Raw genomic sequence first — 12,986 nt, 5'->3', positions numbered from 1 at the left:
CGACCCGTAACTTCTTAATTATTGGCAATATTAATTACGTGGAAAACAAAAGGGCCTGGAGTGGTGTAATTTTTAATCTACACCTTTGTACTATGTTAGTTATATATAAAGTTGAATTCTTTGATTCGTCGTTTTTACGTGATGACGGCTGACAAATTGGACCTCGTAATTTTAGTATTATAGATAGATACTTTAGGTAGTTTTTAGAAAGAGATGGAAGATAACACTAGGACACACAGAAAGTAAGAAAAACCGAATATACTATGAAAAAAAAAGAAAAAAAAGGACAAAATCCCGGGGAGATGAAAGGTGAGGATATTAGATGAGAATTAATAGATTTTCGATGAAATCTCTCCGACGGATAAAATAAACCAGGATTTATAATTTGAAAGGTATCGAAACATTTAATAGTCTCTTAACAAATGTAATATTAATCATTGGTTTGTGAGAAAATAAAGAATTAAAAGAGAAAAATGAAAATAAAGTACCATTGAAAAAGTAATATTCAGTTTTTTTCTATCTACAAGTTATCCTTTTATGTAACTAATTATAGTTGACCCTCACTCTGAACTTTAAATACTCCACGATCAATACACAGTTATAATATAGAACATACAGGTATATACATTTTTACAGAAGAAAAATGACAGAGAAAGCATATAGCAAAGGTACGGTGTTTTTCTAACGTTTCAGATAGCATACAACCAGGTAAAATGTCCTATAAAGCCTGCAGTATTTAAACTAAAATTTCCTTTAATCACCAAAAATATCACATGGAACCGAGATGGAACCATTCTGTTTTAACTGTATTGCATACTTGGATGACGTGTTTGATTGGAAATATATGTTTGCATATTCAACCGGATTACAATGCAAATTTAGTCACATACATTATAAACAAATATAGGTATAATTTGGCTTTTGTTGTAAATTTCTAACCAGGAAGTAAGACTTTGAAAGCATCTATATTTAAATGTGTTTTAATAGCTATGTTTACTTATTTGTTTTGTTAACCGTGAAACCCCTATTAACTTTGTATACGACCTATTGAGACGATTAAGGTGTAATAGTCAATCAAACAATAGCCTAAGTAACATAAGAATGTTGGACTTTATACTTTTAAATAAAGACCGAAACAAACTGTGGATCTTTTTTTAAATTATAAGCACTTTTAGGGACTTCTTAGAGGAGTTTTTTCGGTAAAAGTTTTGCACAGGCACTTGTTTCTATCCATGGGAAGGTCCATATAGATGGTCGACTTTCCCATTAAAAGAAACAAATTCCTGTGAATGTGGGTTTGTTGCTTCTCCATAAAGCAGACTTTATTCACGTGATGGGGAATTGAGACATGAAATGTTAAAACTTTTCATATACTTGACATATTTCCTAACTTTTCTGCAGGTTCATCATTCCCGCCTTTGGTAGATGGAAAGTTGCGACTCTATAGCATGCGATTATGCCCGTATGCACAAAGAACAAGAATTATTCTAGCTAACAAAAAGATTCCGTAAGATTTTAATGATGATTGAGTTAATTTTATATAAGCGAACATTAATGAAGTAACCGCCATTTATACTAACTGTATTTAAACGTAATTGGTGAATAACATGTTTCTATATATTAAGTTGACTTTTTAAATAAGTCCGTCAGTCCCAATACAAAACAAAAATGAATCATGATTTCATCATTAAAACAAACAAAATGGACTATGATTGCTACAACAATGGAGGAGCTCATATTATCTCCTAAAAGCTACAACTTACACAAATTGTACCATCTTACTTGTTCTCTTACATGTTGAAAAAAAGAAAATATATGAGCTCTGGAATGACAGTTTGAGATAAATGCGAATCAATCTGGAACTTGAGTCAGGAATATTACACGGAGTTGTTATCAATTTGTTTGATGTGTTTGAGCTTTTGATTTAGCCATTTTGATGGACTTTCCGTTTTTAAATTTCTTCGAAATTCGTATTTTTTTTGTTATTTAACTTTTTTTATATGTTTGTTGTTTATGTTAGATGTTTTAGATGTTCTGTTTTAGTTTTTTGCGTTGTTTGTTGTACTGTATGGTATGGTCAGCTATTCCCATTATCCTGTTTGACAAGGACATATGCATGTTTTAAATACTATATACTCACTCAGTAACCTTATACTTTTGTAGCTACGAAACAGTAAACATAAATTTGAAAGAGAAACCGGAATGGTTCCTGGAGAAAAATCCTCTTGGTATGGTTCCGGTTCTGGAGCATGATGGGAAAATTGTTTACGAATCTACTATCTGTAATGAATACATAGAAGATATTCATAAACAGAAAAGTGTCACGCCAACAGACCCTTACAGACGGGCAAGAGACAAGATGCTTCTGGAAATGAACAGCAAGGTATTGAAAAATAAATCTACCCTGCTTATTTGACATTATAATATTGCACTGAGGTGATTATATCCTTTTTCAATATAAATCTGATTTTTGGGGGAATTTCATTATCTTTTATATTTTTTATGATAAATTTACTACTTAATACTGGTTTTTACCATATTTTCCGTTTTCCGTCTTTCGGCCAAAAATCTGTAAAACTTCGTCTGTGAAATACGAACAGTCCGACATAATATTAAGAAAAGCTGCTAATATTCCAGTTTGATAGTTCACCATTTCTAAACAAACATGAATTCAACATCGTCCTGAAATTGTATGAACCATTTGCCATTTGGCGTTAAGCATCCAACACTCAATCAATCTTAAATGCAAAAAACAAACTATAATATCAGTTTTCTAAGAGCATCTTCTATGAAATTTAAAGTGATATAACTAATTTAGTAAGTTGTGATATGTCGTTAACAATCTCTGCTTTACTTTATAAATAAAGATAAAAGATGTTAAAGATCATTGAGGACCAAAATTCCTAAAAGTTTTGCCAAATACAGCTCAGGAAATCTATATCCGAGCCTTAGCATTTAAATTTAAAAGTTTTGTAAACAGTTAATTCATAAATATGACCATATCAACGATAACTCATGTGAGCACAAACGTGCTGACTACTGGGCTGGTGATACCCTCGGTGAATTAAAACTTCACCAGCAGTGGCATCGACCTATAACAACTTATATAAGCCTGAATCAGAGTTTCAAATACTTTATAATTTTTCTATTGTTGAAGAACGTAATTGTGATGCCCTTTGGGTATCGTTTAATGATATTGTATTGTTGGGTTGCTTAATTAAAATAATGTTTATCAAACGTCTCCTTTAGATCATATATGTTCTTCATATTGCTAACTTTAAAAAAAAAAGAAGATGTGGTATGATTGTCAAATGATTATTTTCGTCGTAAATAATACCTCGGATGTGATTAAATCGGACAAATTATGTTTATTTTCAGTTTACTACGGCCTATTACAAAGCTTTTCTGGGCCTTAAAGGAGAAGATGCTAAAAGTTTAATTGAAGCTGTTCACGCAAGTTTAGTACCTTTAGAAAATGCTATTGGAGAGAGAGGAAATTTTTATGGAGGTAAAATATTTATAGTGAATTAAACTTTGGAATGATTGTCTTCATGCGGACAATCACCATGTTACGTGAGCCGATAAGGGCCATTAAAAAATGATTTATTTCGTAATTACGACATAGCATGTCGTAATTTCGACATAACATGTCGTTATATTGTATATTCAAACGTTGGGCACGATGTTCCTACAACCCCTAGGATTTAAAACAGAATCTTCCAAATTTCATCATCCAAACAAAATAAAGATGTTAGAAAACACGAATCAAAATTAAAACAAATTCAAGATATGTTTTAAATTATGTTTTTACAGCTCCCGATTACTTGTATATTTTAGGATTTAAATAACAAAGCTATGTGAAAAATACGGTTGTCCAACGTTTCATTTATGAAAAAACTGTTTTAACTCTTTATGTATAGTGATTCTTTTTCTTTTTCTCTGGTCTTGTTGATTCTTGGCAGGAACAACGACACGTGTTGGTTCTTGTGGCGTTTAAGCCGCTATTTTGCCAAATTTCATTCGACTCATTGATGGCTGCATATTGAGCTGGGAATAAGGAAAATGCCCAACGACGTTTTTCGTTACGCAACGACTGAAAGTGAATCTTATAAGTAGATATAGTAGAAAATGAATAAAAAAGAGTTTTAGACAATAATTATATCTAATAAAAGAACAAATATTTTCCTCATTGTTCGTGAGTTCAAATATTGCTGATTCAATAAAAATCTTGTCTACACAGTCGTTTTTCAAATGGTAGCCATTTTGTCCAAATTGATATTTCATTTTTCAAATCAGTTAACACGTATTTTTTTATAATTGATCAAAACAAAAGTTAGATACACGAAGAGGAAACAATGACAATTTGTAGATTCTTTTCTTATTAACTACATATTTGGGTCTTACAGGAATAAAATGCTTCCACACATAACAAAACGGTAGCCAATTTGTCCAAATGTCTGAAAACGTTTAAAATCATAAAGACGCTAAGGAGTAGGTCCGGTAAGACCTCTTTTTGGCCCCAAAATATAGCAGTTTTACAAAATTGTTAAAATTTAAACTTTGTCTTAGTTATTGGATAGTAGAATGTTTCTGCTACATAAATATGAGCTGTTTTTGACAATACAATGCACATATATTGGGTACTAGCACCATGAAGTCGTGCTAAATTACTGAAATCTTCACAATTCCAGCATTTTAGTAAAATTTGAGACGGTTTCCGGGTAAAACTAAAGTGGCCGCATTCATGTTCATCCAAAATGTTGAAATGGAAGTTGTATTTGATGATAATACATAACATATGTAAAGATTGAGGATGAACACGAATGCGGCCACTTTCGTTTTTCACAAAAACCAATTGAAAGTGTTATTTTTTCGCATATTTGGTAGATTTTTCATATTTGAGCTTGAATCGGATCGTTTTTAATGACTTAATAAGTTAAAATCTTGCACATAAATTAATTGAATCATATGAAATAGACACTTAAGTGTTTAAAAGGTGGTCAAAATCTTTCGTCAGATGAAACTTAAATTTGAAGCCAAAATTGGTCCTTACCGAACCTTCTCCTTTCCGACGTTACATGTGCTAAAGTTTCAATTAAATGTTCATGATAATAAAAACAAATCTTGTTATGAAATTTGAAAAAAAGGTTGATGATTGCTGCTGAAAAAAAAAGAATAGTCCATGTTGCTATAGACTCCGCCCGGGGACAAAGGATCGACACAAGTTAAATTTTGCAATTTTTATAAAGCGTTTATTGCTTTTCACGATTTATTTAAAAGACTGGTGAAATGGGGGAGGTGGGGGGGGTCTCATTACATGAATTTCGTCCAAGACAGTCCTATAATTGTAAAATGCGAATTAAAATTTATGTTGCGGACGATCCAGGAGTAGATTACTATATTTTGAAATGTATATCAGAAGTTAAACACTATAGATGACTTGGTAAATAATTCTCAAGCCAAGCCGTGAAGGTTTAAGTAATTGAAGGGGTGTATTTCGACAACTTATGTGCCAGGGAAAATAACGAAAATTACGAACCAAATTGAGAACTTTTTGGTGTTTTATGATAAAGTTGATAATTTAGGCCATTTAATGTCACTAGTGACCTATCAAAATGGGCATTGATCCTACAAAAACAGATGCCAAAAATAACAACTTGTTAGGTTTAAATGTACATTATGAATTTGTTTATCTTTATCATCAATTTCTTCGTCTGTTGAAACCTTTAAGATTTTTCCTCAGTACCGTTTTGTTTTTATAAAGGGACATAACACCAGTACTAACCGTGTATGAAATAAGCCTCCGCGACCCTTCTTACCTAATATGGAATATAAAGGGACGCAGCACTACTACTATTCGTATATAGAATAAGCCCCGCCTCCCTACTAACCTAATATGAAATATACACAGTCTCCATGCGGACGCTTTTAACAAATCATATTCCTAGAAATGTCTAGGAGGTAAGATAAATATTGTTACACTATACTGTATAATTTCAGGTGACAAACCATCTATGTTAGACTTTTTGTTATATCCACACTACGAGAGAATAGAACCAATAAGAACAGGTTTCCATGCTGATTTTATGCCAATAGACAAACTTCCCAACCTTAATGCTTGGGTTTCAAGAATGCAGACTGTACCAGCAGTCAAAGAGACTTTGTTTGATGCGCAAACCCACATTGATTTTTATAAATCTTACGGATCTGGAAAAACCGATTATGACATTGGATTAAAATAAACTTTTGTATATTCAATATTATTTGATAGTTTGTGAAAGAAGATTTGCAATTGTTATTGACCAGATTTTTTTAATTACTAATGCAGGACAAAATAAATGAAACGAACAGCCGTGTGTATTATTATAAACATATTATAAACATACACTGTAGCTACGTGTATGCATTTTATACAACTCTAATGGTTGACTGTGGTATTACAATAGAGTCGTGTCAGGACTACATCCGTTCCGAAAGAAGACGTGTCGCGTCTGTTTGATTGTGTGGTATGTAGGATTGTGCAGATACGTCGAAATAGAGAAGCAGATTAATTGGTTCTCATCCTGAAATGTCATTTTTCATTATAAAGGCATCAATCAACCAATATAGATCATTAATAGAGTTGTTATGTGTGTTCATTCCCAGAACATATTTAATTTGTTTTGAGTATCAGTAAAATGAAAGTTTTCTTGTAAATAGTAAGGCACCATATTATTTAATTATTTTACTAAATTTTCGAGATGTCAACCTGTCTTTCAGATAAGGTTCAAGTAACCTCGATTTCACTTCATGAATTAGATATTAAAGTTAAAGTTACGTATTTAGGTCCGTTTCTCAGTAGAGCTAGGTTCACACTGCCGATCAGATCAACTCGATGATCCCGACTGTCAAAATTTTCACGACCAAGCTCAACCAAATTCTTGGTCGGGCCTATTAACGACTTTTACCCGACCGCCATCCGACTGTAAATGACCTTAACTCAACAATTCACGACTCCTTATGACTCCATCAGGACTTCTTTTCACAGATCGTAGTGCGACCATGGCCTAGTGGGACTGCGGTATAAGATCACGGTATGAACGTGTTATGATCGTAGTATGGTCGTGGTAAGAGCGTGCTCTAATCGCAGTAGAAGCGTGGTAAGATCGTATTGCAATCGGATAAAACGTGATATGGTCGCAGTGGGGACGTGATGAGCGAAGATAGATCGTGATTATCGTAGTGAGGTCTCAGAATAAGCGTGGTATAATCGTAGTGGGATCGTTGTTGATTCAGACAACAGTAGTATACCGCTGTTTAAAACTCGTAAATATATGGACAAAAAACAAAATCGGGATAACAAACTAAAACTGAGGGAAACGCATTAAATATAAGTGGAGAACAAAGGCACAACATTAAAATGTAACACAAACAGACCCGGACTAAGCATAAGACAAAATCCGATGAGAATAACAAATATGACATCAAATCCGATGAGAATAACAAATATAACATGTGCCAGGGAAAATAACGAAAATTACGAACCAAATTGAGAACTTTTTGGTGTTTTATGATAAAGTTGATAATTTAGGCCATTTAATGTCACTAGTGACCTATCAAAATGGGCATTGATCCTACAAAAACAGATGCCAAAAATAACAACTTGTTAGGTTTAAATGTACATTATGAATTTGTTTATCTTTATCATCAATTTCTTCGTCTGTTGAAACCTTTAAGATTTTTCCTCAGTACCGTTTTGTTTTTATAAAGGGACATAACACCAGTACTAACCGTGTATGAAATAAGCCTCCGCGACCCTTCTTACCTAATATGGAATATAAAGGGACGCAGCACTACTACTATTCGTATATAGAATAAGCCCCGCCTCCCTACTAACCTAATATGAAATATACACAGTCTCCATGCGGACGCTTTTAACAAATCATATTCCTAGAAATGTCTAGGAGGTAAGATAAATATTGTTACACTATACTGTATAATTTCAGGTGACAAACCATCTATGTTAGACTTTTTGTTATATCCACACTACGAGAGAATAGAACCATTAAGAACAGGTTTCCATGCTGATTTTATGCCAATAGACAAACTTCCCAACCTTAATGCTTGGGTTTCAAGAATGCAGACTGTACCAGCAGTCAAAGAGACTTTGTTTGATGCGCAAACCCACATTGATTTTTATAAATCTTACGGATCTGGAAAAACCGATTATGACATTGGATTAAAATAAACTTTTGTATATTCAATATTATTTGATAGTTTGTGAAAGAAGATTTGCAATTGTTATTGACCAGATTTTTTTAATTACTAATGCAGGACAAAATAAATGAAACGAACAGCCGTGTGTATTATTATAAACATATTATAAACATACACTGTAGCTACGTGTATGCATTTTATACAACTCTAATGGTTGACTGTGGTATTACAATAGAGTCGTGTCAGGACTACATCCGTTCCGAAAGAAGACGTGTCGCGTCTGTTTGATTGTGTGGTATGTAGGATTGTGCAGATACGTCGAAATAGAGAAGCAGATTAATTGGTTCTCATCCTGAAATGTCATTTTTCATTATAAAGGCATCAATCAACCAATATAGATCATTAATAGAGTTGTTATGTGTGTTCATTCCCAGAACATATTTAATTTGTTTTGAGTATCAGTAAAATGAAAGTTTTCTTGTAAATAGTAAGGCACCATATTATTTAATTATTTTACTAAATTTTCGAGATGTCAACCTGTCTTTCAGATAAGGTTCAAGTAACCTCGATTTCACTTCATGAATTAGATATTAAAGTTAAAGTTACGTATTTAGGTCCGTTTCTCAGTAGAGCTAGGTTCACACTGCCGATCAGATCAACTCGATGATCCCGACTGTCAAAATTTTCACGACCAAGCTCAACCAAATTCTTGGTCGGGCCTATTAACGACTTTTACCCGACCGCCATCCGACTGTAAATGACCTTAACTCAACAATTCACGACTCCTTATGACTCCATCAGGACTTCTTTTCACAGATCGTAGTGCGACCATGGCCTAGTGGGACTGCGGTATAAGATCACGGTATGAACGTGTTATGATCGTAGTATGGTCGTGGTAAGAGCGTGCTCTAATCGCAGTAGAAGCGTGGTAAGATCGTATTGCAATCGGATAAAACGTGATATGGTCGCAGTGGGGACGTGATGAGCGAAGATAGATCGTGATTATCGTAGTGAGGTCTCAGAATAAGCGTGGTATAATCGTAGTGGGATCGTTGTTGATTCAGACAACAGTAGTATACCGCTGTTTAAAACTCGTAAATATATGGACAAAAAACAAAATCGGGATAACAAACTAAAACTGAGGGAAACGCATTAAATATAAGTGGAGAACAAAGGCACAAGATTAAAATGTAACACAAACAGACCCGGACTAAGCATAAGACAAAATCCGATGAGAATAACAAATATGACATCAAATCCGATGAGAATAACAAATATAACATCAAAACCAGACGCGTAACGAGGACGTAGTAGCGACGTGATTAAAACGAAAATTTACAATTTCATGCCGCTCATACCGCTACCTCACCACGATCTGAATTTATTTTTAGATCAAAGTGAGAGTGCTGAGATCTAATGGGACATGGGCTTAACATAGTTCATGCAATACAATTCTTGATACTACAAACAGAGTTTTCGTTTAATTTATCATAATAAGATATAATGTCATAAATTAACATGTTGTTTTAGAATATGTGAAACAGCAACGAAATAAACATGTCTATTAATATGACATTTCATTTGTGAGAAAGTCACGAATTGTTTATTTCAAGAACATTATCATCTGTTACATATAAATTGATTATATCTTTCCTAAACTTGTCATGCAAATTCAAGGTTGTATCATGATTTGATTTTCATTACTAAAGACCACCAATGCTTAAAGAGTTATACTAGCTTAATGTTATAATGTATTTTAACAAATTATGTTGTTAATCTGAAGATTTTCTCGGTTCAAGACTTCTATTACTAGGTGAAAATCCCAGGTGTATGCAACTAACGGTTTCTGAGTTAAAATGGCAACAGATATCGGTTAATTTTCAAAAAGCATAACGCTGATAAGGATTCTTTGAAAGTTGTATGACTCACTGGGGCACTTGCTACGAGATATATAAAGAATTCAAAACATGATTCTGCTTTGTTAAATTAAAAATGAAAGTGAAATAGTGAAATAATAATTCGCTCTAAGCAGCCAGTACGGTTCTATTTTGTCAAAATAAATTTCGGAACACCAACGATGAATTATTCACTTGCAGGTGGAATAATTCAACTTCATTGAATCTGTATTCATTTGAATTTCAGCCCTTAGCTAGTGATGGATCGCATGGATTGTGCGTATTCAGTTATTAAAAATGAAAATAATGTCATTATTGAGAAAGTGCAACAAAGCAAAATCATTTGATTGATTGACTCGATCAAAAAAAAATCATATCTTTAAAGGTATTATTAAAAATGATTATTAAAATATATTTTTAACCTAAATTATAAGATTAAAAAGACCTACAAAAATCCACGGGATATATATTTATTAATATCTATGTTTATGTTTTATCACTTATATGACCATCAGCAATATTCGGAGGTCAACTCAATTCTTAGTTATATTGCGTCTAGACTACAATACACAAGAAATGATAAGACATATGATCAAACCCATGTCTTGTAATTTGTAATTTATGACTTTCTATAAATGGAACAAAAGTGTAAGTATTATGGTATAAACCAAATATGAGAATTTGAGTCACATCGGTGACCCTGAATTTGACAACTAGTGCTCCTTTCATGTAACAACGTACCTTTATAATTTCCTAAATATAAACCACTTTTCAGCTTAGTCTGCCTATCACGGTTTCTGTGTTTCCGTTTACGGGGGTTTTAGGTTTCGGGTAGATAACTCCGTAGTGACAAAATTAGAGAGACGCTCATTTCACGAACTTTTATACCTGAAAAAAATTCTAAATTTCGTACGCCAGGAGATCTTTTCTTCATCCATAATGAATCATCTTTAAAACAAGAGAGACTAAATGGCCAAAAGTTCCCTAACAAAATAGCCAAATTGATCTAAGGTCAACTGCCACCGATATTTAATTCCTAACTTTTTAATATATTAACGGAAACTTTCAGAACAGTTTCTTATAAAGTAAAGAAGTACCGGAGCACTGACAACTGAGTTGATACGAATAAGTACTACCAAAGTTTTTCCAAGAAATAAAATGTATGACATTTCACACAGAAGCAGAAATTATATAGAACATTCAAAAACTGTGGTGTCAATCAAAAATGCATTCTCAATTCTGTTTGATAAGCACAAACCAAACTCTGAAACATATAGATGACCTTTATACATTGCCTATATGTAAATGTCTAAAATGAATATTGTCTTTCAAATTTTTATCAGCCTAATAATATCCGTTATACATCGTTTATTCTAATAAATATAAAGTGATGAAATTTTATATGAGTTTGATATAAACTGGTTCTAGATCTTATCAATGTTTACTTAAAAAAAGACAATTGTGTTCGGCACTAATGGATTTGACATTTACCGTTCAAAAGTTATATATACGAACTTAGATCAAAACATGTTTTAGAATATTTTAAAAATACATCGATGGTAAGTTATTGTAATTTTGTAAGTCTTCTATTGCTACATGTACAATCAATGTCATCACTGTAAGCGATTATTTTAAAACAATATTGAAGTCTACACATGGTTGATATTTTTTTTTATTGTTTTTCAGTTTTTTGTTGATACTATCGTTTTGTGTATTTAGTAAGTCTTGAAAAAGCATCTAGGTATAAACGAGGGCAAACTTATGGTAGCAAAATGCTTTACGTGTTTTGTTACTAATTAAACACTTATGTCTTTTGTAATTACTATTTAATATAAAACAGATTTGTTAATATCCCAGGCTAAATATATCAGCATATGCGCTTCATAAAAGAATTGTTTATTATTTTACAATATTAAAATTATTTTTTAACAAAAATATACACATAGTTTTAGAAAAGTTGATGTATTTAATTTCTAATGGTAGCTAAATATTGAACTGCTTGATAGAAATATCGCATTCAGTACTAGGCAAACAGATAAAATATAAATGTATTTGGAAGGTAAACGTTTTTTTGAGAAATTCCCCTTATTTTTATCGTTTTACATAGTTTTAAATACAAAAAAAAATGGAACTACAATTCAGTAAACAATCCTATTTGTTTTCAAGACTTCTCAATTACGAATGTTATCTAATTTAATCTAATCGAATTGATCTAATATAACATTAGAAATAAGGCTTTATCTCTGCTACGACTTCACATGTTATTAAAGAAATTTTCCTAAGTTTAGAAGTATATTACAAAGACTCCTTCGAAAAAATATGTGAAAAGGTTTTTCAGAAGTGGCACAAAAATAGTATATGACGTGTGAATATATCAATTCACAAACCTTTTAGTTGATGAGCGCTAACTTTTTTCATTCTGTTTACTGATGTCATATAATCAAATAAATAAACTGCTTTAATTTGTTTTTGGTTATCAACACAGGAACCGCTTGAACAAAGGCAAAATATTTGTATTCTATATTCACCAACTTAAAGTCATATGACACGAGTGATTGGTGAAAAGTAATGTTTATCCAATTCTTGAAAAAATGCATGTATATATCATAAAGGATTCTGTGCACGATTTTAACATTTTTTTTACGCGAAAATATCGAATAATAGTCAATTTTTGTTCTTTGTCCGTTATGAAATAAAAATATGGCAGCTCATTAATTTTCGTGTTTTGAGGACGTAGTGTACCGATTGTTACCTTATAGTGAACATCAACAAAGAAGAATGGATATTGAGCACATGTATAACAACATGCACAATCAGATAATATTTATTTCAGTGACAGATTCATACGTATTGCGATCACCGGGTTTTTACGAAGAGCGCACACTAAGGTCACTT

At 32.4% G+C, this 12,986-nt stretch overlaps 1 protein-coding gene across 1 annotated transcript; it reads left to right on the top strand.

The window, feature by feature from the left end:
• Positions 1 to 563: 563 nt before the first annotated feature.
• On the top strand, positions 564 to 6,350 carry LOC134720720 (glutathione S-transferase omega-1-like). The gene is made up of 5 exons (XM_063583179.1): positions 564 to 668; positions 1,402 to 1,507; positions 2,164 to 2,383; positions 3,379 to 3,508; positions 6,001 to 6,350. The coding sequence occupies exons 1-5, from the start codon at positions 644 to 646 to the stop codon at positions 6,240 to 6,242; spliced, it is 723 nt and encodes a 240-aa protein (XP_063439249.1). The 5' UTR covers positions 564 to 643; the 3' UTR covers positions 6,243 to 6,350.
• Positions 6,351 to 12,986: the final 6,636 nt, after the last annotated feature.

The sequence above is a fragment of the Mytilus trossulus genome, chromosome 6 (assembly GCF_036588685.1).
Source record: "Mytilus trossulus isolate FHL-02 chromosome 6, PNRI_Mtr1.1.1.hap1, whole genome shotgun sequence".
In the NCBI taxonomy this organism is placed as follows: Eukaryota; Metazoa; Mollusca; class Bivalvia; order Mytilida; family Mytilidae; genus Mytilus; species Mytilus trossulus.
The sequence above is the reverse complement of the archived record's forward strand: the minus strand, read 5'-3'. Positions and strand labels throughout refer to the sequence as shown.

Bases quoted from the DNA above. Each gene is read 5' to 3' on its own strand.
- LOC134720720 (XM_063583179.1), top strand. From the start codon at position 644: ATGACAGAGAAAGCATATAGCAAAG. The intron at 2,384-3,378 runs GTATTGAAAAAT...GTTTATTTTCAG, and splicing joins TTCTGGAAATGAACAGCAAG to TTTACTACGGCCTATTACAA. The intron at 3,509-6,000 runs GTAAAATATTTA...GTATAATTTCAG, and splicing joins GAGAGGAAATTTTTATGGAG to GTGACAAACCATCTATGTTA.